This window comes from Trichomycterus rosablanca, chromosome 19 (genome assembly GCF_030014385.1).
Source record: "Trichomycterus rosablanca isolate fTriRos1 chromosome 19, fTriRos1.hap1, whole genome shotgun sequence".
Lineage (NCBI taxonomy): Eukaryota > Metazoa > Chordata > Actinopteri > Siluriformes > Trichomycteridae > Trichomycterus > Trichomycterus rosablanca.
In genome coordinates, this window is record NC_086006.1 from 4,099,925 (window position 1) to 4,126,897 (window position 26,973).

The 26,973-nt window shown below is 40.6% G+C and overlaps 1 protein-coding gene across 2 annotated transcripts in view; it reads left to right on the forward strand.

The window, feature by feature from the left end:
* The window catches only part of arhgef25a (Rho guanine nucleotide exchange factor (GEF) 25a), a 76,079-nt gene that overhangs the window by 43,318 nt on the left and 5,788 nt on the right, over positions 1-26,973 (forward strand). For both annotated transcript variants that reach the window (XM_063015000.1, XM_063015001.1), the window contains 11 exons: positions 8,745-9,046; positions 9,671-9,778; positions 14,886-15,010; positions 17,214-17,280; positions 17,539-17,642; positions 18,129-18,198; positions 23,117-23,206; positions 24,206-24,298; positions 25,464-25,514; positions 25,745-25,822; positions 25,908-26,099. In XM_063015000.1, the coding sequence (XP_062871070.1) occupies positions 8,745-9,046; positions 9,671-9,778; positions 14,886-15,010; positions 17,214-17,280; positions 17,539-17,642; positions 18,129-18,198; positions 23,117-23,206; positions 24,206-24,298; positions 25,464-25,514; positions 25,745-25,822; positions 25,908-26,099 (1,280 nt within the window). The remainder of the gene's footprint in view (positions 1-8,744; positions 9,047-9,670; positions 9,779-14,885; positions 15,011-17,213; positions 17,281-17,538; positions 17,643-18,128; positions 18,199-23,116; positions 23,207-24,205; positions 24,299-25,463; positions 25,515-25,744; positions 25,823-25,907; positions 26,100-26,973) is intronic.

Sequence of the window (26,973 nt, forward strand, 5' to 3'; positions counted from 1 at the left end):
CTTATTGACTTTTGTTTTATTTAGGCTGAGAAAGCACTGGTTTGTGTGCTACATGCTTTCCCACTCGTATGATCCTAAAGCCTGGTCTGATGTGCTTCTAAAAGGTGTATGTGATAAACTTATGAAAGCCTAGAACTACAGAAATCTTACAGTCAATACTGTGATATACAGTAGAATTGCAGAATATAAGGAAAAAGATGGTCCATAAATACTGACTACTGAAGAAATATTTGCCTCCAACCAACCAACCAACATTTCCTTTTTCTTTTTTTCTATTTATTTTAGGCATTTTTTTTCCATTTTCCCCCTGATTCAGTGTAGTTAATTTGTCTTCAGGCACTGCCAATTATGCCCGCTAGATGGTCCGCCGACCAGTGGCAATGGTGATTTTGGCGATTTTTGGCGGAAGTGTCTAGCTCTTAACCTCCCAGATTAGCAGATATTGGTGAGACTCACTTGGTAAGCTTAAAATAAATTTTTGTATACCAACTGTTTGAAGTTAAAATGCTTTCGGCGAAACACCTGAACCTAATGATGCTGTTCTCCAGCTGCCAATCCTAAGATTGCCTAATTCAAGAGAGGAATGGTATTTCTCCCATCAATAAATCACGGCCAGTTATGCTCTTTTGAACTCCTGGCCACAGATGGCTATAGTATCTGCTTAGATCCTGTACATATTTGACCAAAGTAACTTTTTACTATTGGTTCATAGGTTGGCTGTCAGATTGTACACAGCAATACCTTAATATTTTCCGGAAACCCAGTATTTGGTACTCTGTCTGTGGGATGTGTGCTACATCAGTCAGACATAGAAGGACGTTTGTCAGTGTATTACTCCTGCTGATTAAAGTTAGATATTGGTGCAGAGGCGTGAGTGTTTATGCTGCACAATAGCCGTACTGCAGTGTACTGTATTAGCCTTGGGCAGTCGCCAAACACAGTCCCTGTGGCATGGCCAACCCAGAGCTGACTAAAGGCTTTTAGGTCCCACAAGGCCACAGCACTTTATGAACACTGCTGCATCATTATTGCTACCACACACACACACACACACACACACACACACACACCAGCTTAATGGCTGCCTCAGCAGTTATCCATGGCATAATCGATTGGAGGACTAAGGCTAAGATCTTAGATAACTGCCCCAAACATTCCCACATACAGATCTGCTGTAAATGCTACAATTGGTTTCTGTTAGATATAAAAAAGATGTTAAATGGTTACATTTATACTAATTTTAAGTTTAAATACACCCACTACCTCACACAACTTACATGATAGAAAAATTAATGGACACTTTACATACATTATATACATATAGGCTTGTTGAACATGAAAAACCATGGGTGGTGATACGGAGCTGGTCCCCCTTTTCATGCATTGATGGATCAAGGTTTAAATTCCAATTCATCCCAATTCAAAGTTGTTGGATGGGGTTGAATTTAATAAAAAAAATGTGTCTGTACGGACTTTACTTCATGCAGTTAGCCGATGATTGACATTATACATGTTGGTGTTGGGAATTTACTTTCATTCATAAATAACCAGCCGAGTTGTTGTTGCTCTACGAGTGCTCCAGAACAGCTCTAGCTGGACACAAAAGTAAAAAGCTGACTTATTGAAAAGGTAGTACTTTCACATTGTGTGCAACTCTTAGCTATACTTACACCCACTTAAACAGGTGAACCGACCAATTAGAAAAGACAAAGCACCACAGAGACCAAAATTCCTGGACACAAGTCAGAGTCCACTTTCTACAGTGCTTTCTACAGTGCTGCCTGGAGAAGACAGGGTTAAGGGCCTTGCTCAAGGGTCCAACAGTGAATTTGAACCAACAATCTTCCAATTGATAACCCAAAGCTCTACCTACTAGACTACCACTGTACCTGACTTTAGTCTTAAAAGACCTGGATTTGCTGTTACTTTGTTAAAAAGTGCTGTTTTGCTTTTAAGTATCCTTTTAGCTAGTTAAGAGGGGAGGTCTAAGCTTGGCAGTGTGGCTGTAGTTTCATATTTTCTCTTTTTTATATCAGCTGACCGAACCGATATGAGTGCATGTTGACCTTTAGATCCCTGATTTATTTCAAATGTTTTTTTTCCTTCGCTCATTCTTCAGTTCATTCTGCCATACTGATAGACCTCAAAACAAGATTGGCTATTTAGATTCATACAGTAATTAAATCATCTTGTTTATATTTCAAAGCCAATGTTCTGCAATACAGAGTACAAACACACATCAGTTCTGATCGACTGCAGTGTAAGTGTAAGTGCGTATTAGAGCCAACAAAGCTTTTCTCGAGAAGCATTGAGCTGAGGACAGGAACAAGACCTCAGGAGAGCCATTAGAGGGAAAATGAAAAAAAAAAACAGTGAGAGGATGAGAAAGTGGAAGCAGTGAAAGAGGACGGTAACCGATCTCGATTGTGATGGATGGCACAGGCCATACATTCCTAGCTGTTATGTTCAGCTGTTAATGACCTAATCTGCCGAATGGTGCTGCGATCGCATTAGGAAAATGAATCTGTGGAATCAGTTCTCTCTCTCGTACACACCATTAGAGAAATGAGTCACAACCGATGGCCCTGATCAGTCTGTCAGTTTCAATTGGATCTTTTATTATGATCTGTATAATACACACACTCAACTGTGAGTGGCACAGATCGTTCTTTATCTTCTGATGTACCATGTGTGACAAAAGATTAGTTTACTGATCCATTTTTCCAAAAGCATTTAAAGAAATGATTGAAATCATTCTACACTAACTTCAGTTCTAGTAAAATTGGGGCAGTATGTGAAATGCTACCACCACTGTATTTTACAGTGGGAATGATGTTACCTGACTTTCAAACTAAAATACATTTCATACAAAGCAGAACAGAACGTCTTTATTTGTTATATATACATATACAGATGTACAGTACAACAAAATTCTTTCTTTGTATATCCCAGCTTGTTTTTGGCAGCTGGGGTCAGAGCGCAGGGTCAGCCATTGTACGGCGCCCCTGAAGCAGACAGGATTAAGGGCCTTGCTCAAGGGCCTAACAGTGACTGCATGGGAGATCTGAGATTCAAACTCTTAACCTTTCAATTGATAGCCCAAAGCTCCACCCACAAGGCTACCACTGTTACAAACTGGGAATAAACTGTCAGTCAATATTGTCAGTACTGTGTATTGTTTTTAAGCTTGCCGCTCAGAGGCACAGCCAGCAGAAAGTGGAATTTGATGTGTATCATGTGAAAGGCAGTAAGCGCCAATATATGCCCAGCCTTGTGGTGAATGAAGCGCCAAACGCCTGTCTTGTGAAAGCAGCCTTTCATACTCATCAAATTACTGAGTGACCTCTTGTGCCCTATGAATGAGGTCACTGTCACTGTACAAGAGACCACTTGTTGTAGAATAGATATTCCTTTAACTGAGGGCAGCTGTAGCCTAGCGGTTAAGGTACTGGACTAGTAATCGAAAGGTTGGGGTTCGAAGCCCCACCACCAGGTTGCCACTGTTGGGCCCTTGAGCAAGGCCCTTAACCCTCAATTGTTTAGACAGTATACTGTCACAGTACTGCTAAATGCAGAACATATAAAATGTATAAATTATTTGCAGTACCCATCCCCACAAAACTGGGCGTTGTACGACCCCTGGACCACATCCCATATTGGGTGTCTCTGACCGGCCGGGATGAGGTCAGTGGTAATTAGAAATAAGACATAAATAAGTGTAGATCACACATGCAATACAACAACATTGTTATTATTAAGAAAGGACTGTTATTTGTTCAGTTTACCTACATTTGTATGTTTGTGTGTGTGTGAATGTGAGTGTATCCATCTTCACCGTAACATGTTGGCAAAATTACAATCAGCCCTCCACAACAGTCCCAGTTTCTCATGTGGCCCCTTGCAAAACTTAATTACCCACCCCTGCTCCAAGTACACCTTTTCTGGAGGCATCTTACATTTCTCCACCAATTTAATATATCTTTGGTCACCTGTTTTTTTGTATTTAACATATAAAACCATGAATTGTTACTCAAGGTAAAAACTAAATGTATAGAAAACTTTCCCGTGTTAGATCAGACGTCAGATCGTGAGGAACGGCTGGCTACACCACAGCTCTGGATCTGTATGAAAAACACCACCACCAGCTGTGTGCTTCGGTCTTTTCAGAACAAGTAGTCCCGATTCTTTTGATCTCACAATCAGCTGCATGTCTGCCTGACCTTCCCACAACACACACACCACCAACATGAAAAAAAACACAGTAAAGCTTGTACTAGTCTTGTATGTGGAATGATTTAAAGACATGATTACACACAGTTATGAGAATTTTATTAGAATTAGTTAAAACTTTAATTATACCCTCTGTCTGTATTCTTAAAAGATGTTTGCTTAGCTTTGAACATCCATCTTTACATTCCGGATCATCTTACACTGCTGTAACGGCTGTGAGTTCATGAAACGAGTTCCTGCCGCCCTGAACTGAAACACATGCTCAGAAGAATGCACTGTGGGGGGCTGCCAGGAATGTTCTGTCCAACAGTATGTGAGAGACAAAACCAAAGTTTTCCATCTGCACTTATTTTCCCCTCTTTCTTATGCTGTTAGCATAAATCGTGTGTTTGCATGCAGCGAACAACAGTGTTTACCGGGTGCTGTGGTCTTCCAGATGGGAAATCTACATGTAAAGGGAGTCAGAATAATTCTGATATGTTTAGAGTCTGGCCTGGGGGTCAAATACATCCCCATATTATACATAGTATAGCATGAGGCTCTGAAAATCTCAGCTCAGATGTTGCATATGGCTCTGTCTAGTTCTGTAAACTAGCCAGGAGCTAGCTAACTAGACAGAGCCATATGCAACATCTGAGCTGAGATTTTCATTTTATGGAGAATACAAGCACTATTGCCTCACAGCAAGAAGGACCTGGCTTCGATTCTCAGGTGGAGCGGTCCGGCTCCTTTCTGTGCAAAGTTTGCATGTTCTCCCTGTGTCTGTGTGGGTTTCCTCCAGGAGCTCCGGTTTCCTCTAACAGTCCAAAGACGTCCAAGTGAGGTGAATTAGAGATACAAAATTGTCCATGACTGTGTTTGACATTAAAAGCTTGAACTGATGGGCGCCCAGGTTGCGCAGCGGGATTCTGAACTCCTCGTTTCGAAACTCGGCGCTGCCACCAGTCTGGCATAATTAGCAGTGCCTGCATCAGACACGGTTCTGCTAGGGCGGGATGACCGGACTATGTGGGTGGGGTTTTCAAACGCTGTGTAAGGACCCTGATTAGTAGATAGAGAGGCGCCTGTACAGAGTGCGTAGGTGAAAAATGGTTCCGCTAAGGGCTGCGTGTGGGTCTGAGGAGGCGTGAGCAGCAATATACCCACCTCGACTGCAATCAGGGATCTCCCAGCAGCGGAGGACAAATTGACTATGCTGAAACAATGAATAAATAAAATAGAAAAAAAACTTAAACTGTTGAATCTTGTGTAACCAGTTATTATCTATCCACTTAGATACAATTTTTGGTACAAGTGCTCACGTTTTTCTACATATTTACCTCCATATCATAGAGTCGGTGCAAAACTGGAATTGTAAATGTTAGACACAAAAAGTTCTGGCTGATAAACCCCATACAGTCTAAGTTGATAAGCGGATTTATGGTGTGGAATCATTACATGACGTGTGTATGAGCTCAGATGATGGATAGCACATTGTTTGATTCGTCACTCTTGATTTGTGACGGATGTTGTAAACAATGGCTGATTGTTCGTCGTACAGACCCTGATTTCTGATAACATTCTTTAGCCCTGAACTGGCAGCTGAATTGATTTATATAAGAGCTGAACTTCGAGAACATGCTGAGAGAGATTTAGAACCGATCCGGCACCTGACGTTTGAAGCGAACTGTTAAAAAGCTGATCCTAATCCCACATCAGGAAATTCCATTTACCCTGAGATCAGCTCCTTTATTACGCTATTAATTCATATTAGGCTGAAAAATCCTGTGAAGACGTGTTAAGCAGTTTTCACAGCGGGAACACTTGTTTCATAAATTTGTTCCAGTTCCAGGAACATCTGTGATATTTCTTTTTAGAACTGTGGAGTTATATCATATGCACATTCTTATCATTACTTTGTATAATAAAAAATTTATTGATTTGTGTTGCTGGTGTGTTTGTGGTTGTCTGATGATTAATTTAATATAGATAAGCGCTGTTCAAAAGTTTACATACATCTGTAAGGAACATGTATAACAGTTTGGGGATTTATTTGTTTTAGTAACTGTTCTTTCTCTGTGACTGAATTACTCAAACACATTCAAACACTTGCATCTTTACGTTACGTTTACATACTAAGTCAGCTACACTGCAGAAATGTATACATCTATCGAGTAATACACACAAACAGCAAACTAGATTAATAATTAGTAAACAAATAAACACTTTCTATAATAAAAAAGTTCTATAATATCATCTATAATCCTCTATACGTTCTGTAATGCCCACTTTGTAGCACAGACTCCTAATTCTTTGTTAGTGATTAGGATAACAGCTGTGTGGTAACTTCTCTGTGCTCACATAAAAGAGTTTGTTTGATTGAAACCACTACATGAAAGTACATGAAACAGTGCTCTTTTGCAAAGTCAGGAACAAAACCCAGACTTTAAGGTGCCAGTTTTCCACTACACTACATTCGCTACAGTCTTTGGTCCATAGCAATCCAAAATTTGCTTGACTGTAGACAGTAACATGTTTTGGCAGCTTGTAATTTATAGAAGACTTAGGAACTACACAACCCTGCCACAAAGGGCATTCAGGTGCACTGCTGATGTTAACAACTTGCCTGATCTTTATTATGAACCCAGACATTACGTATTGCTACCAGCTGTTACAGATGTGGATTTGTTCATGACATGCTCACATTCGAGTAAATAATCTAAATTGTTTTAGGAGCTTTTAAAGGTAATTACTTAACAGGATGTTCATGCAGTTGTAGCCTAGCGGTTAAGGGACTGGACTAGTAATCAAAAGGTCACTGGTTCAAGCCCCACCACTGCCAGGTTGCTGCTGTTGGGCCCTTGAGCAAGGCCCTTAACCCTCAATTGCTCAGACTGTATACTGTCACAATACTGTAAGTGGCTTTGGATAAAGGCGTCTGTTAAATGCTGAAAATGTAAATGTAAATGTACATATAGGAAATAAACTGAATCTAGACGTGGTGAGAAAAACGAAAAAAGTTTGCGTCCCTTCCTGTGGGTGAGGATTAAAATTGGCTTCCTGTCCACATCCCCCTGCTCCCTTCCCAGGGTCCCTGTGACACCAGCACTGAACTCACAGCTTCAGTTGCAATGGGACTAAATTTAGATCCTCTGGGTCACACTGAACAAAGGTCCCTCATTTCATACACTCAACCAGTATGATCGGCTCAGAGTCTATGGAGATGCCAACTACTGGTAAAGCTTATAATTCAGCACAGTTATGTTCCAGGTGATTTCATTTAGAACTGTGATCACCCAGAAGCATCGTTTTTTCCCAGGTCATGTTATACAGCACGTGGCTACAGCACGTTGTTATGATGGTGTATCAGGACCACAGTTCATATAGATAGTTCATATGTTATAATCAAAGGGTGTGCTATGATGTCCACCGTAGGCTTGCCAGTATAGAGAAGCACAGACAAAAAGCTTAGACGGCCACGACCTGCAAGTTCTGCTTCAACAAAACAAATTTCTCAAAGTCTGTCTAGTTCTTTTTTCTAAATAAACACAGTTTCTTACAAAGTGGTTTCAGAGTTTTTATACTAATAACAAACTGGGGTGACACTGGCTCGGTGGGTAGCACTGTTGCCTCACAGCAAGGGTTTGATCCCCAGGTGGGGCAGTCCAGGTCCTTTCTGTGTGGGGTTTGGATGTTCTCCCTGTGTCTGCATGGGTTTCCTCTGGGGGTTCCGGTTTCCTCCCATAGTCCAAAGCCGTGCAAGTGAGGTGGATCAAAGATACAAAATTGTCCATGACTGTATTTGACATTTTGACCCTACATGACTAAATGACAGAAATCCTTCATCAATTAGATTCCTGGAAATATTACAAAAGCAGCTAAACACTGCTGAAAAGCTTGCTTGACTGTGGACAGTTGCTCTCATGTTCTAGCACCTTGTAATTTACAACAGACTTGTTTTTCTTATTTCCTAAATCATCTGACCATACAGACAAATTTGCTCTGTTTACAAGGTTACAGTTTTAATTATCTTCCATATTTCTACGGGCACAGAGAACTCTCAAACTGCACTCAATCATAATTAGGAGACTATGCCACAAAGATACAGCGGCAATATCATTGAAATCTCAGAAGTGCCATGACATACAAGTGTATGTAAACTCATGACATCTGGCCAGACGTGTTTATGACAGGGTTACAGTCGTCTTACGAGGCGTGACTCACATAAAGTGTTACTCTTTTAAAATGTAGTCCAAATTTACTTCAGTGGTTCCAACAGCTGTCAATGAATTTTAAAAGCACAGAGCCAGTGAATCCATACTGACTACTACTACTGTCCTCTCAGCCCATAAACCACCGAACCCGTGAACAGTAGTCTCTTTATGCCCGTGTTTAGTGCACCACAGCTGTGTGCTGCTTTGTGGTCGTGTGTGAACGATTGAACCGTGTTTATGCAAGGCAGCTTTTATTTATTTTGCTTCCCCCGTTCATCCTCTGAGAGACTTATTGTCCTCTTTTTTCCCCTGTGTGTGCAGATTCTTACTCCGCTGCGGGCAGCGAGGGAAGTATATCCACGTCGGTGGCCTCTCTACCCCCCCAGGCGTCAGGCAGCTCTGCCCCAAACTCGCCTGCCTCACGACGCTCGGTCAGCACGTTGAAGAAGTGGCTGACCAATCCGGTTCGCAAGCTGAGCGTTGGGGCAGCTGGAGGAACTAAAGGCGAGAGAGCAACACGTAGACAAGAGGGCAAACCGCCGCCTCCGTCTTGCAAGAGTAACCCGGAGCTGGGAAACAGCAGAGAGGACAACATCATCTTCACCAACACCGAAAAAGAGCTGGTTAGATACATTATACACTTTATATTAGTGTCCAGTCTGCTCATGCGTTAGAATCTAGTCCATTAATACCCCGGCCACCCCCGGCTAGTATACAAGTGGACTGAAATTGGTTACTCTTTTTTTAGGATACCAGGACTCACTTATAGAGCTGGAACATTTAAAGCTAGAAAATCCAGAACTACAATCTGTGGTAGTCTGGTGATAGTGTAGTATCCTTATATTATACTCTATATGGTCAAACATATGTGGACACCTGAGCATGACCATGAATGTCTGATCATTCATGAGTTTAGGACAAGAAGGTCTGGCACACAAGTAAGAACACACACATACTCACATCTGTACAGGTGTCATAGGACAACGAGACACACACACGTGGATTGCATCTGTCACAGTGAGCACTGTTTGTCCACTGAAGATCAATTTTACTCTCTAGTACTCAAGAGCATTGGGCAGTTCATCCTGGACATGGTACCGTATTTAATGCTCACTTTAGTGGGTGGAGGCTGCTCACAAATATTGGTTGCAAGGTTGAAATAGACCCGGGAAAAGGTGCTTGTCTTATTATTTTCTGCACACCCTGTGCATCATGACGCTGATTGTTGCTTGTTCTTGTGCATGCAGGAATGGAGAGATGGTCTACCTGCTTTAGAAGATGCTTCAGGAATCCTACAATCCCATGGTCTTCAGTCCGATTCATTTCAGAGCTCCACGTCACTGGATCAAACACAGGTCAGTCTCTATACTAAGAGATCCACTGTATAACCAAAAGTATGAGGACACCTGACCATGGGCTTGATGGACATTCTATTTCAAAAGCTTGAGAGCTAACAACAGCCGGAAACAAATTCCTTGTGTGTGTAAACATACTTGGCGAATAAAGCTGATTGTGCATTAATATGACATTTTTAACCATCACTCACCACTTTGTGGCTACTCTTCCACCAGATTTTGAGGTGTGTCTGTGGAAATTTTTACTCATTTAGTCAAAAGAGCATTTTTGAGGTCAGCTAGACAGGAAGGCATGACTAACTAGATGTTTAGTGATCTGATGTCAGAGTCTGTGCAGTTCACTGCTTTTTTATTATATTTTATTATATGAATTATATGTTTTATTAATGTAATATATATTTATTTTATATATAATTATTATTTTGTTTAATTTGCACAACATTGACATGCATTGTGAGATGCTTGTGATGTGTGTGAATTGCTACTGTAACTGCAATTTGTCTTTGGGGATCAATAAAGTAATAAATCAATCAATCATAAAGCTGGAAACATATGATCTAGTTTATATCAGTGATTTTTTATACCTGTTAGAAAGACAAGAGGTGTCCACATACTTTTGGTCATTAGGTAAACATTAAATAAAACAAAACACTTGTTGTTAAATACATGTTTTTCTTCACTGTGGACAGACTGCAGGACCATTTAAAACCAGTTTCATCAAAATCAAAGCACAGTGCAGTCTCAAGAGATGCTGGTTCAAACCCCACTACTGTCAAGTTGCCACTGATGGTCCCCCAAGCACGGCCCCTAAGACCCTTTTACATTGTATTCTGTCTGAAATGTAAAAAATTTTGTCTAATAGCGTCTGATTGATGCCTTAAATGTGAGGTCAGGCTCAGAGTGTGGTAGGAAAGCGTGGACAGTAAAGATTGGACGGGGGTGTGACAGGGCTGCAGTAGCACTGATCTATGTTTGACTGCAGTGTAATGAGAGCCAGGAAAAACAGGATGGACTGTGTCATTAGTAACCAGGCTGTCTGTAACAGTGCTGACTCCAGGATGTGTGAACACACACTGATCAAACACACTCAAATTCTACACACACACACACACACACACACACACACACACACACACACACACACACACACATATGTGTGCACCTGAGCCAGAGCCAAGCAAAAACACACACAGCCCCGGGCATCACACAAACATTAGCCTTAATGCTCCTCGGCTTGATCTAGCTCCCCTCCCATGCTCCCCTTGTGCTTTATAGAACTGAAAAATCAGTACTCCGGGATTTATCACCTCTTTCACCTGCAGACTCAGCATCACCTAAAAGCATAACAGCAGCAGCAATGATGCTGATTTACAGCTATGTCATTACACACACCCAGTCTGAGCAGCTGTAGAGCTGAACGTCAGTCTTTTCGTTTAAAGCAGCCTTGCTTACAGAAACTTCTATTTGATGGTTATTCCACACCAATGTGTGTGTGTGTGTGTGTGTGTTGCTATTAAAAAGTATGTGCACCCCTGTATCATTTAGCTGAGCTTCAATCTCATGCAACACATTTATTGTTCATTCAGCTTCAATATCGGCTTCATCCTCATCAGGGTTGTGGTGGGTCCAGCGTCACCCAGAAACAGTGAGCACATGCATGCATGAATACACACTCACTCATTCAGTCACTCACATCTTCACACACACACAGTGGTACCTCGAAACTCGACGTCAGCTGGTTCTGGGGCGGCACTGAGTTTAAAAGGCGTTGAGTTTTAAGGTATTTTCCCCATAAGGATGTTTGGGAAACCTGTTAATGCTTTCCATGGTCCCGTGTAACTGCATACAATTTAGGCTAAAGTAAAATAATGGGGTTGTTTTTGACACTTATACACTGAAAAAACACAAATGTAATATAAAGAACACTTTATTGTTTCCTTATGCTTCTTAATTGTGGAGATGCTTGATCTTGGAATACTGTATTCCTTAGCGAGTTCAATCCCGACGCATTCACATGAGAAGCAACAAAACCGCTTTTGTGCCAACTGTGCCATTGTTTCCTATGTAGTGTGACAATGCACAAAGCTTAACGTAACTTATTGTACTAAAACAATGAGCGAGCAATTTCATTAGTGCAAAGAACTTGTGAGCACTAATAATTAAGAGAAGTTTAGTGTTCCTGTGTCATTCTTTTAATACATTAAGTTACATTAAGCTTTTTTTTAGAATCTCGGAAAAGCTGATTCTCTAATTCCTCAGCACCTTGAGCTGTAACACAAGTTTAAAAGTGAAACAGTGAGGAAAATCCAGATAAACACAGATACATGTGAAGCTTTCAGACTGGATTTGACGGTTATTCCACACCAATGCAGATTTGTCTCATATTCGCACTTTGATGACGGTTTACCGCACCGCTCAAGCCAAGCGATGAGCAAAGCGGCGGTTGCACACACGTCGAGTTTAAGAGTACAAATTTCTCGACACGTTTAGGGGACTTCGAGTTACAAGGTACCACTGTACTTAAAAAGGGTTCTTTAATAACTGGAGGCTGTGTGAGCAAAGTATATAAGTGCACTGAGCTGTAAAAACATTTAGTGATAGACCATCATCACGAGTCAAACTTAACACAGCAGGTGATGAACATCACAGGTCCTGACTGATTAAACAATTTGGGTTAAGTGAAAAATTACACAAGTGCTTTTTTTGACGGCTCATGGTTTTAACCTCATATCCCTGGTAGATCGCACTGACAGACATCAGGACAAGAGTGAGAGTACAGAGGATTAAAATATTTGGGTCAGGCTCTCTCCGGTCATCCTCTCATGCATATTACTGTGTTATTACTGTACACGGCTGAATTCAGGGCTGCTTGTTGTAGTGATGCACTTCATGTCATACTGCCTTCACAAACAGCCTTTATTTTACTTCACCTGCTTCTGTGCAGTAGCCACCCAGGATCCAGAGAGTTTATTGTTTGTTTGCTAATGGAAAATTCAGAATGAATATTTAATTGCTGAAGCAATTCTGCCCCCTCTGCCCCCAAACAAACGTATATATAACATGTTTTTAAACAGTACGATTTATTTCATTCATTGCATTTTACACAAATAACTGTCTGGCATGTTTTTATTAGTAGAAACCTGCAAAAGATTTAGCACTTTTATTCTATTTCTCATCATAGGTAAATGAGAGCAATAATAAACAGGCCTCACTTGGCTAAACCTAACTTTAGCATAATTTCCGCCAGGAAGCACAACAATCCGGGCTTGTTATTAAATAGCTGTGTATAAAAGTGGACTTCTGGGTATAGAAAAACAAGGTGTAGAAATAAAAAATAAACATCATCAAGGGAGATCTCTCTTGTACACAGAGCCAATACACATCTGGAAACCATCTAAGCTAAACAGGAAACCTTTACACCAGACGGGGAAGATCAACCAGCAGCTCAAAACATCACATCATGCAACACGAAGCACAACAGAACATGTAACATAGCAAAACAACCCAGTGTGATGTAAGACGAATATAAATGAGGACAAAAGAGGCAAAGAGAACGAATCTCAAACACAAATGTGGGGGAGAAATCTTCAATGCAACCCAAGTATTCTGGTGGTTTGCAGTAATACACTATACAGTGGTACCTTAAAACTCGACGTCAGTTGGTTCTGGGAGTGGTGTTGAGTTTAAAAGGCATTGAGTTTCAGGGGATTTTTTCAGGGGGTTTTTTCCAATAAGGATGTATGGGAAACCTGTTAATGCGCTCCATGGTCCTGGGGCTCATGTAAAATAACACAAGTTTAAAAGTGAAACAGTGAGGAAAATCCAGCTAAACACAGATACATGTGGAGCTTTCAGACTGGATCTGATGGTTATTCCACACAAATGCAGATTCGTCTCATATTCGCACTTTGATTACTTTTTACCGCACCGCTCAAGCCGAGCTCTGAACAAAGAGTCTGTTTATTGTTAATTTGAAATTAAATTAACTCACTCACTCTCATTCACTTTCTTAACCGCTTATCCAATTAGGGTCGTGGTAGGGTGCTTGGAGCCTATCCCAGCTTTTCAATGGGCTCAAGGCACACAGTAACACCCTGGACAGGGGCGCCAGTCCATCGCAGGGCAGACACACACACACACACATACACACACCCATTCACCTATAGGGCAATTTAGTGTCTCCAATTAACCTGACTGCATGTTTTTGAACTGTGGGAGAAAACCGGAGCTCCCGGAGGAAACCCACACAGACACAGTGAGAACATGCAAACTCCACACAGAAAGAACCTGCTGTTTTTGTTAATAATGCACCACTGATTCACCGCTATTGTAATAAATAGTCATTAGTGCTAAGCATGACAGTTCATGTTGTAGACATGACGTGTACAAATGATGGGGAAAGTCGGCTGAGCTGTATTGTTACTAAAGGTCTGGTAAATAATGACGGGACTTTATCACCATCATGGTCTGGTCATACTTTAATTCCTCAATTTTTTGGTCTGATCAGAAGGTTGCCTGTGACCACAGAGTCCCCACTGTTTTGACTCCTAAACAAGGCTCTTAACCCTCAGTCGTTTGCACTTGATTCAGTCACAGTTGTAGGCTGTTATGGATAAAAGTGTCTGCTAAATGCAGTAAATGAATTCATTAGTAGTGTTTTGGCAGTGATGGGCAGTGATAGCTCAGTGTATACTCATTGTATCCCTTTGCATCCCTTTCATGTGTACACATTCCTTATCACTTTTTGAGGAGGTTAGCTGAGGTCAGGAACAAAAAAGAATTAAATTCATAATTTAAACAAAGACAGGAACTTCAGTGCACTTCCTCTTCTTAATCACGTTCCACGTCTGACAGGATTCAAATTTGATAGCATTTGTTATCATCATCGTGAACAATGGCGCGCCACGTCACATTGATCGCGGTCATCAGCGGGTGAGCATGCACTGCAATAATGTGACATTAGAAATCGCCGAACCTCTCTTATTATTCAGTTACTGTCACTGCCTGGATAATCATCTCTGTCACCAAGGCAACCGACTACAAAAGTCATTTCCTGTCTGTATTACCTACATTTCATAACATCGCACTGGTGCTTTTGTCTCCTCAGAACACACAATCCAGTCACCTGCATCTAGACGCCACCGGCTCCGCGTCGATAGACGACAGCTCCAGCCAATCGTCAGCCTCAGTGGACAGTGAGGAGGAGCGCAGGAGTGCCTTAGAGAAAAGCATGTATGTGTACAGACTACAGAATTTAACCTTAAATATCCATAATCCCTCACTATAGGACTTTTATTATTCTACATAGAAGGTGTGTAGCATCTCCATACTGGGAAAATGTACGTTATTAGTCTTTTAATACCCACTTTTACTGCAATTCTAATTTAAAAATACTATTTTCCTGTTGTAGCTTAAAGCTACAGTACTTGTCCTAATTACTGACAAAACATTTACATTTTCGGCATTTCGACACTTTTATCCAAAGCGACTTACAGTTATGACTGAACAGGATTTTAAGCAATTGAGGGTTAAGGGCCTTGCTCAGGGGCACAACAGTGGCAAACTTGGCGATGGAGGGGGTTGAACTCACAGCATTCTGATTGCTAGTCCAGTACCTTAACCACTGAGCTGTCACTGCCCATCACTGCCAAAACACAACTAATTGATTCATTTAACGCATTTAGCAGAGACTTTTATCCATAGCAGCTTACAACTGTGACTGAATCAAGTGCAAACGGCTGAGGGTTAAGAGCCTTGTTTAGGAGTTCAAACAGCGTGTACACCGTGGTCACGGGACTTAAACCAGCAACCTTCTGATCAATAGTCCAGTACCTGTGAATTACACAGATGTACCAACTGCCTTGTGCAAAGTTTGGACGCCCCTGGTTAAATCCAAAATTCTCTTAATGTTCTAAGTAAATAAATAAATACATCCTCAAAACCATTTCAGATGAATTGTTATGTCTAGCCAGTCAAACACCAGTGCCTGGCCCTCTATATAGTTATTTCAACCAAACGGACTCTTGATTTTAAAACAGCATGTCCAACAAACTCATGATCAGTTACGCCCATACAATGAAGTTTATATAAAATAATTTTTATTTTTTTGCTCACTTTATTGTGTTGTGTATTTGACCCTAAATGAATACAAGTGCCATTTTTTACCCTTCAATCCACACATAATCAACCATAATGACCATGTAAAAATATGTTCTCTGAGTTTTTCAGCAATCAAATAAAAATAAAACTGCAGTGAAACAAGTAAAACATCTAACGAGTAAATAAATACTTTACTCTTACTTTTATAAGTTATGACAGACTGGCACAATCACTGCTTCCTATCTGGGTGTTGTACTGCAGTGGTGATTGTGCGTATCTAATTGCAAAAATAATGCTGTGTATGTTAAACCTTTTCCTCTTAAACAAACATTTTTTTTTTTATAACCAAATGACCAAAAGTATATATATACTCCTATTAGTTTTTTAATTTGGGTGTTTCTGCCTGACACTCCTATCAGGTGTATAAAATAAATGATCTAAAATACTGTACATTACATGCTTCCAGGATCATAAAGACATGATTAGTGTAAAGGAATTTGGCGAATACACACCCCTGACCTCAAACCACTGAACGCCTTTGGAATTTGCCATGCCTTTAATCAGAAATCAGTGCCCACAATTACAAAGCTCTTTAGACTTAATGGCCACATAGACACTTAAACATCTTGTGGAAAGCCTTTAAGAGTGGAGGCTGTTATGACCACAAAGGGAAATGAGGTCAACTCCATATCATTGCCCACTGTGTTTGTTTGGGATGTCTAACAATCTCATGATTAGGCCATATAGAGTATTTGCATATGTAACACTGCCAAGGATAGATTTAATGGTTTAGTATGATTATGGAAATTGTTAGTCAGTGGGTAATTTTATCTACTTACGGTATATCAGTGTGAAATGTATAGCTTGAAAGTTACATCGAATAGGTTACCTGTAGGATATACGTCTGAGCCATTAGTGCACTCCTGAACTCTTCTCAGTAAATAAGAGTTGATTTGATTAGATTTTGGAGCAGCATGATGAACTGTTCCTGTACTGTACAGTGTGATGAACTGTATTCATTTGACCCCTCTCAAAAAATCTGGTAGGCATTTCTGGTACACTAAAACAATTCAGTGGCTCATTTTACCCGTTTGACAGCCAGGTGTTGTTCATTTTAACTTCTTAAAGGTTGTCACACAAAAAAAAAGGTTTAAATTGATACTAAAACACTTTATGGCCAAAAGTATGAGGATACATTATGTTTTAACACTTGTCAAATTGTGTTGAGTGCTTAAGTACAGTGACACTTTAAATATGCTCAGGCTGACAGAAGTTGCACTGTCAAAATTGTTCGCTCATGAGTAAATACATGAGTATACCTATTTATTTATTGCAGGTATGTACTGACAGAGCTGATCGAGACAGAGAAATTGTACGTAGAGGATCTGGGACTCATAGTGGAGGTGAGGTTAACTATTCAGACACAAGATCATTTAAAGCGAGGGGGAATTAAGTTTTTCAAAAAGCTCAAACCTGAATTGGGTTAATAATACAGTGACCATGCTCATTTGCATAGAATTTAATGTGGGCTGTAATGTGTTTAAATGTACAGGACATTTTTCATAGCTGCCTCACTACTGTGTGTATACAGTACATGTGTGTATGAGTAATGATTTATTTTGTTCTACTGGAACTGACTGTATGTGTGGAATCTTTTACAGGGCTACATGGCCACTATAAACACTAAGGGAGTACCAGAAGACATGAAGGGAAAAGACAAAATAGTGTTCGGCAACATACACCAGATCTACGACTGGCATAAAGAGTGGGTATTACTGTACTGTAGTGTTTGTGTTCAGGACATTCACATGGACTGACATACAACAGGCCAACTTACAGGGTCCACAAATTAAAAAGGGTTAGGATTACTAGCTTAACTTAATAATGGTATAAATGACAATTAATAGTTTGGCATTATTGGCATTTTTGATCTGGAATATTTTCACAAAACCTACAATCAACCTAAAGATTTTGTGTACAATCATTCAGTCTGTACACTTTTGACGTCAACTTTTGTGGGTGTGTGATGTGTTGCATTTGATTGGCACCCTGATAAGTGTGTTTCTACAAAAAAAGAATGTGTTGTGCCCCTGGTACAGTTGTGCCAGACTTCTGTAGAAATATAGAAGTATATAGCTCCAGCCAAGATGAATGACGCCCAATGTGAGTTTGTGCTGTGTGTGTTGGTATTTGTGTGTGTCCATCTACCTGATCCTGCCTGATCCCCTCTCACTTTCTCTTGTTTGTGCAGTTATTTCCTGGGTGAGTTGGAGAAATGTGTAGAGGAACCAGAGAGACTGGCACAGCTCTTCATCAAACATGTACGTCTGCCAGCCTCAGTCAGTCCTGAAAATGAAGCAACTCTGTCTTGTTTTACTTTTCTGAATCTGTGTGTTTATAAACCTCTGGAAATACTGCGCACTAGGCAGGTATAGGCTCTGGACTAATCACCTAATAACCACAATTTATAGTCGCCAATCAAGTAAACTGGGGTACCAAAAGGAAACCCACAAATGAGTAGAACATGCAAAATTCCTAATAGACCAAACTATAGACAATGATCTATGAGTTTTTCTTTCAGAAAAGTTGGGACATTCTGTAAAATGCAATAAAAACAAGAATCTGTGATCTGTTCATTGTCTTGAAGCTTTTTTTTACTGACAAACGTACAAAGAAGAATGCTCTTCATGATGTGCCAAACATTTTCAATAGAAGACACAGCTGGACTGCAGACAGGCCAGTCAAGCACACACACTCTGTGTCTATGAATTAAATGATAAACTTTGTGTCACTGTAAAAATGTGGTTTTTGGCCTTTTAACAATATTATTTGCAGTAGATGGTAAAAGACTTTTCTTTCACCATGAAAGTACTATTTGAACAAATGGGCAATTCAAATTTTTTTTATTTCAACAAAATACAATCACATTGGTCTGCCGAAACATTTAAAGTCATTTATTTGTACTAAGGTTCAATAGAATCACAGCTTGTTGTTTTAATTGTATTTTACAAAATGTCCAAACTTTTTCTGAAAAGTGGGTTTAGAAAAATATATAAACTAAAGGTACAAAAGTGGTACCAGTCATGGCTTCACCCAAGTGACAAATGGTCCATTTATAGACTTTTGAGTCCTGAGTGATTATCCACCTTTTCTGAATGTCTCTGATGTCAGAACGCTGGTGCCGCTCTTCCTCTCTGTGTTTGGGTTCAACAAAATAAACAGAGCAGAGTAAACACACAGTGGCCATGTTTATCCTCTCCTAGTGCTGCACTTCCATTTCTAACTCTCACATCATCCTCAGTCCTAAAACACACTGTGTGTGTGTGTGTGTGTGTGTGCGCTTCACTGGCGCACCTCATGGGGCCGGGAAGCACGAAGGAAAAAACAGGCGGACAGAAAGAGGCAGGAATACGAAGTGGAATAACAAACATGAACTCGCCTCATTCTGAAGCTCAGCACACTGAACATGCTCAATCTTCAGTCGTAAAACACAAACTGCGGAGGGTGTTGTTGGTGGGGGTTTAATTATTGTGATTGTCTTTTTCAGTTTTAATTGGCACTGTAGTTAGTGTTCTGATTTATGAAGGGGTGTGTGTCGTACTGCATGACCAACACATGACAGTGATGGCACTGGGGATGTGATGAGTAAAACTGTAGTAAAATGTTTTATTTTTATTGGGCAGAAACACTAAAAACCACGGTAAAAACATTTGTAATGAATATACATTAAAACATGTTTCATGCACCATGTTTTCCATGATGTGGGAATCGAACCCAGGCCCTTCTTCTTTTTTTTCTATTTTATTTATGCATTGTATCCCATTTTCCGCCAATTTAGTGTAGTCAATTTGTCTTCCGCTGCTGGTGGATCCCTGATTGCAGTTGAGGGTCAGGTCAGGGTCCTTACACAGCGTTTGAAGACCCCACCCACATAGTCCGGTCATCCCGCCCTAGCAGAAACGTGTCTGCTGCAGGCACTGTTAATTATGCCAGCTAGATGGCGCCCAGTTGACCGGTGGCAATGCCGAGTTTTAAACCGAACCGGAATATACCGCTGCGCCACCTTTCTTGCTGTGAGTGTGAGGTGACGGCACTTCCCTCTGTGCCACTGTGCCACCTGGCCTTATTTAATTTAGTTTAATTTCCAAATATATATTTTATAGTTTGTAATAAAGATTAGTAAAGTTGATGTTTTAAAATGGAAAGATCTTAAGAAGAATGACTTTGCAGTTAATCATGGACATGTGCTGGGAGACGTTTTGGGTGGTTAATTAAAGTTTTTATTCTAACCTGAATGGATTGACTCATGCCAGCGCGTCGGTCTCTTCCTGCCCTCTGATTTTTAATAAGACCGAAGCCCTTTGAGTAATTAACTTAAAAAGGCTCGGGAGGAATAAAGAAACTCATAACTAAATCTAAAAGTGGCATCAAACTGTGCCAGTGAGCAGAGCGGGACGTCCAGCTGTAATGAAAAGCAGAGGCTTAGTTCTCTTCTCTTCTCTTCTCTTCTCTTCTCATCTCATCTCATCTCTTTTCTTCTTTTCTCTTCTCTTTTCTTCTGTCTCTACTCTACTCTTTTTGTTATCTCATCTCTTCTCATCTCTTCTCTACTCTTCTCTTCTCTTCTCTTTTCATCTCTTCTCTTCTTTTCTCCTCTTTTCTCTTCTCTTTTCTTCCGTCTCTACTCTACTCTACTCTTCTGTTTTTATCTCATCGCTTCTCTACTCTACTCTACTCTACTCTACTCTACTCTTCTCTTTTCATCTCTTCTCTTCTTTTCTCCTCTTTTCTCTTCTCTTTTCTTCTGTCTCTACTCTTCTCTACTCCTTTCTCTTCACTTCTCTCTTCTCTTCTCTTGTCTTCTCTCCTCTCCTCTCCTCTTCTATTCTCTGCTGTTCTCTTTTCTTCTCTTACACTGGCACATGTTCTTCCTTTTAAAAACAGGATTTCTGCTCATCTGTTGTCCTCTGTTCCAGACATCACGGTTCTAACACACAAGCTTTAAAGGAACATCAGAACCAGAAGCATGAACGTGTGCATCAAATTCCCACTAAAATGAAGTGATACAGTGTGTTCTGATTTTGTCAGTACAGATGTTTTTAGTCAGATTCATGAAAACACACACTGTTATTTCACCCAAAAATGAAGTGTGAAGATGAGAGACGTGCACATACACACGCAAAGTTTAAACAAGCTTATACTGTATTACAAACTCTAAATAAATATATTTATTTATTTATTAGAATTTTAACGTCATGTTTTACACTTTGGTTATACATTAATGACAGAAACAATAGTTACTGGTTACACAAAATTAATCAGTTTACAAGTTTAATGTCATGGACAATTTTGTATCTCCAGTTCACCTCACTTGCTTGTTTTTGGACTGTGGGAGGAAACCCACACAGACACGGGGAGAACATGCAAACTCCACACAGAAAGGACCAGACCACTCCACTCGTGGATCGAACACAGGACCTTCCCGCAGGACCTTCTTGAGCCACCTTGCCGACCCAAACTGTAAATAAAATTAATACCTATGTATAATTTCATTGGCACTGTAGTTAGTGAGGGCGGCATGGTGGCACGGTGGGTAGCACTGTCACCTCACAGCAAGAAGGTTCTGGGTTCGATCCCCCGGCGGGCGGTCCGGGTCCTTTCTGTGCAAAGTTTGCATGTTCTCCCCGTGTCTGCGTGGGTTTCCTCCCACAGTCCAAAAACATGCAGTCAGGTTAATTGGTGACACAGAATTGCCCTATAGGTGAATAGGTGTGTGTGTGTATGTGTCTGCCCTGCGATGGACTGGCGCCCTGTCCAGGGTGTTGCACTGTGTGCCTTGCGCCCATTGAAAAACTGGGCTAGGCTCCAGCACCCCCCTTATGTGACCTATATGTGATCTTTTCAGCTATAACTACAGCCACAGCTTCTCACAAGACTTTGGAGTATGTCTATAAGAATTTGTGCCCATTCAGTAAAAACAGTATTTGTATGGCTGGGCACTGATGTTGGTCAAAAAAGCCTCAACTGACATTCCGGTTCAGTCCAGAGCTGTTCAGTAGGGCTGAGGTCAGGACTCGTTAAAAACGAGCTTTTTTGCAGCAAACAAAGGTTCCCAACTCTATTAGAACGTATTTAACACAAGCCATGAACTGTAGGTACGAGTGTAGATCCAGGCGCCGGCGCTTCGTACCCGGCAGCAGTTGAAGTAGCTCGTCTCTGGTTACATTCAGGATAACACGACTGAATTATACATGATCTCATGCTCATATCACTCCATTAAAATCTCCATTACCTCTCTCCCTCTCTCACACACTTCCTCCTACTACTATTTTTTACTTAATCCCTGCAAGCGAAATTCCTAACAGTGCACTACGGTTTTATATGATGTGACACTTTTAGCTTTTTTGTTCACACACACAGCGCTCCTTCTAGAGAACAAGTCATTATTTGAAGCAGGAACATTTTGTCCTAATTTGGACATATAAAGTTCCCTTATGTCCTCTGGCAACTTGCATGACTGGCACCCTTACTAAGCAAAGAGGGCCACACACCTTCAGCATGTGAATCCACTTGCAAATGTGAAGTTGGGGGTTCCTACAGTGAGTCCTAACACTAACACAGGAACATGCTGTGCCCTCTGTTAGCTTGGAACAGACTGTTGCAGCAGCAATGAAGTGACCTCCCATCTGGTCGTTCCTCCCTCAGAAATGGGCAGTTGTGAGACTTTACCTTTCTTTGATGGTGGGCTAATTTTTGATTAAATAAATGAATTTTAACAGGCACATAAACACAAAATGAACTTGTGCATGAACACTCCATTGTGGAGACCATTGTGGGACCAGATTGCCACTTTTTTTATTTTATTAATTAAGTATATTTTTATGGTGTGTTTCATTTTGATGCATTGTTTATGTTGCCAGGGTCGCAGTAAAAATCATGGACAACATGTGGGTTGCTTGTAAAAAAAGTATTAGACTGCTGCACCACATGTGCACCATTTTTGTTGTTTATTGCAGTAATTATTATCCACAATCTGTTTAGCTGTTTAATTCTCTCTGTTATTTAAGGAAACAGGAAACAATGTGACTTCCAACTGTAGTAGATTAGAAATATGTTTTAAAAATCTGAAATATTAATACATATTAACAAATCCAGGGTTTGAAGAAATACTAAAACCTCAGTAATACACAGCTAGTGCCGACTAACTATGTTATTCTTCCTCTGATCTGTGATTTACAGGAACGACGACTTCACATGTATGTGGTGTACTGCCAAAACAAACCAAAGTCGGAGCACATAGTCTCAGAATACATAGACACCTATTTCGAAGTAAGTACAAGTTCATTCTTTGAACAGCATGTCACAGACACAAAGAGAGCAATCGTACAGACCACTAAACATCACATCCATTATTATTGGTTAAACGACCCCAACACATGGGTCTTAATATAAAGTTACATGACTTACATTTGAAAGGTGGCATCCTGATAGCATGATCGTTTTTTGGCTTAACTGAGCCCTTTTAGCTAAAGTGAAAAGATCACCCAATTTAACACCTCTATCCTTTAAGACACTTCCTCAGACATTATTCCTCAACTCCTAGATGCTAGAAATAGGTGTCCCATAAGTACTAAGAAGCACAGTGGTGCCATCTTTATCAGCTTAAAGCAACGCAAATCTTAATGCCACAGCATACAGTGATATTCTTAAAAATTTGAATGTGGTTGCGGATAAATGAAAATTAATTCCTGCAGTCATGTTCCATAATGTTTAAGAAGGTCTCAGCTCTGCCATCCGGCTGGGCTGGGCGGCCACATGAACAACAATTTTCTGTTGTTCACAAGGTGGGACAAGCCGGACCAGGGTTCCTCATAACTGGTGCAATTCCGACCTCTGCTGGCTGATAGATGCCGCCTGCGCAAAGTTGAGGAATAATGCTGATTAGGGTGTGGCTCTCCGTACACAAAGCTGATCCGCATATGAACTCGCCTTGCACAGGTGAAAAGATGCAGTCGGTACTGCGCATGTGTCGGAGGGGGCGTGTGTCAGTTGCAAAGCTCCTCAGTCAGCAGTGGAGGATTGTATTGGTAGAGGTGAAGTGCAACGCAATCAGGGTAATTGGATTAGATTAGGGGAGAAAACTGGGCGGGGGGGGAAGAAATGTTTTAGAACAATGAAACCATAGGGTCACCCTAGGGTAAACAGACTCCATTTAAATGTGATCAGCTGTCAGTGCTCAACAAATGTTTGACCATCTAGTATAGTTGGAGGAAATGGTTTTTTGTGTGTGCTGTGTAGCTAAATTTTATGTGTTTTTGTGTGTTACAGGAGTTGAAGCAGCAGCTCGGTCACAGGTTGCAGCTCAATGATCTCCTCATTAAACCTGTACAGAGAATCATGAAGTACCAGCTGCTTCTGAAGGTGAGACGATGTTTTAATTAGCTGCTCTAAACATACACAATAACCAGATCATTAACTCAAACAGCGCATAAAATGTAAATGTTTGTAAACTTCACTCAAAAAAGTGAAAAGTAAATAATGAGTAAATGAGATTCAGTTTAACACTTAACTATATAAACATTGTACAGTAAATAAGTACATCCTGGTGTCTGCATGCTTTAATAGAGCAGCAGGCTTCCTTTCAAATGTATTAGCAATAGAAGAGCTCAAGAGTCTTAACTCCTGTCCTGTGTATAAAACCTCGTTTCTACACTCACTGTCCATTTTATCAGCTCCACTTTGTAGTTCTACAATTACTGACTGTGGTCCATCTGTTTTTTTACATACCTGTTTAGCCTGTTTTTACCCTGTTCATCAATGGTCAGGACCCCCACAGAGCAGGTATTATTTAGGTGGTGGATCATTCTCAGCACTGCAGTGACACTGATATGGTGGTGGTGTGTTAGTGTGTGTTGTGCTGGTATGAGTGGAACAGACACGGCAGCGCTACTGGAGTTTTTAAACACCATTTCCACTCCCTGTCCACTCTATTAGACACTCCTACCTAGTTGGTCCACCTTGTAGATGTAAAGTCAGAGACGATCGCTCATCTATTGCTGCTGTTTGAGTTGGTCATCTTCATCAGTGGTCACAGGACGCTGCCCATGGGGTGCTGTTGGCTGGATGTTTTTGGTTGGTGGACTATTCTCAGTCCAGCAGTGACAGTGAGGTGTTTAATAACTCCATCAACGCTGCTGTGTCTTATCCACTCAAACCAGCACAACACACACTAACACACCACCACCATGTGGTGTTGCAACATTTACATTTGCATTTGCATTTAGCAAACACTTTATCCAAAACTTTATCCAAGACTAACAGTACTGTGACAGTATATTGTCTAAGCAATTGAGGGTTAAGGGCTTTGCTCAAGGGCCCAATAGTGGAGACCTGGCAGTGGTGGGGCTTAAACCAGTGACCTTTTGATTACTAGTCCAGTAACTTAACCGTTAGGCTACAACTGCCCTTAAAATTTAAAAAAGTAAATATAATATAGTAAAATCAGATCACATCAGGACACATCAATATAAGATGCTGGAAATACACACGACTCCTAACTGAGGCAGAATATTCTTTGTGTCAACAGGATTTTCTGAAGTACTACACCAAAGCTGGGATGAATACAGAGGATCTGGAGGTATGAAACTCAGTCTGTAAAAATCCAGTTTATTTAAAACCACAAATAAAATCATGAAGACTTGCATAATCTGTGTTTAGATGCCAAGCAGATCTTACTCAGAACAGCATGTGCTCATGAGCTGCTCGACTATAAATCCACCCAAAACAGAATCATTTTACTCAACATTATGAGCTACTTAAGACCTGTTTTCACACATCTTCTCTTTCTCTCTCCTGTCTGTGAAACAGAAAGCAGTGGAGGTGATGTGCTTTGTTCCTAAGCGCTGTAATGACATGATGAACGTGGGGCGGCTGCAGGGCTTTGAGGTACGAGGCATATCACACACCAAAGTCTAAAACTGTCTCAGCAAAAAAGAGAACCTTCCTGCTCATAGACTCACTTTCTTTTCAGGGTAAAATCACAGCACAGGGAAAACTTCTCCAGCAGGACACGTTTACAGTCGCTGAGCAGGACAGCGGCCTTCTGTCCAGGCCGAAGGAGAGGCGGGTCTTCCTGTTTGAGCAGATAGTCATTTTTAGTGAGCCAATTGACCGGAAAAAAGGATTTTCAATACCTGGTTACATCTTTAAGAGCAGCATTAAGGTGAGAAGTTTGTTCTATGAGAAAATCCTACATATGTTTTCTGTTCTTTTGGTTCTTTTTGCCCCCCTTTCATATTTGTATGTTTTAATAAAAATATACTTATATCTTCTATCTTTGAATTTAGTGGTGCATAATGTTGTCACACTCTCTCTATTTTTGTGGCACCATGATTCTATTTTTAATTAACTTCAAGTCTCAAAATGATCTGTACACACATTGCCTGTTAGTACATGGAACAGTGGTTTCTTTGCCAAGTTCTGCCAAAATAAAATTTGTCTAGATGTCATAATAGCACCTTAAGCACAAGCTAAAATTTGTCACAGGTCACATGGCCATAGAAAAGAACTTTCTAGGAAAGCGTTTGTGATTAGACTACTGTTTATTAAAAATGTTAAAGACTTTGCTGCAGGTTGTAGAAGATTAAGGTCATGCTAAACTTTATTTAATTAGTCTCTATAATTAAATAATTCCAGGGGAATTAGTGAGTGCATACGGCTGCAGTATGCATTTAATTAAAAAATGTAATTAAGTATCGAGCACAATAGTCAGTTATTTTTTAGTAAAAGCATTTGAATGCTTTATTTTTTTTTACTATTTAATTTTTTTTCTACTATATGACATTATTTGACTAAGTGCATGCACCAACTCCATTGGTGTTAACAGAGCCACCCTTTTTAAAAATTTAACATTCAATCACTTTTGGGGCAGCACGGTGGCTAAGTGGGTAGCACTGTCGCCTCACAGCAAGAAGGTCCTGGGCTCGATCCCCAGGTGAGGCGGTCCGGGTCCTTTCTGTGTGGAGTTTGCATGTTTTCCCCGTGTCAACATGGGTTTCCTCTGGGAGCTCTGGTTTCCTCCCACAGTCCAAAGATAT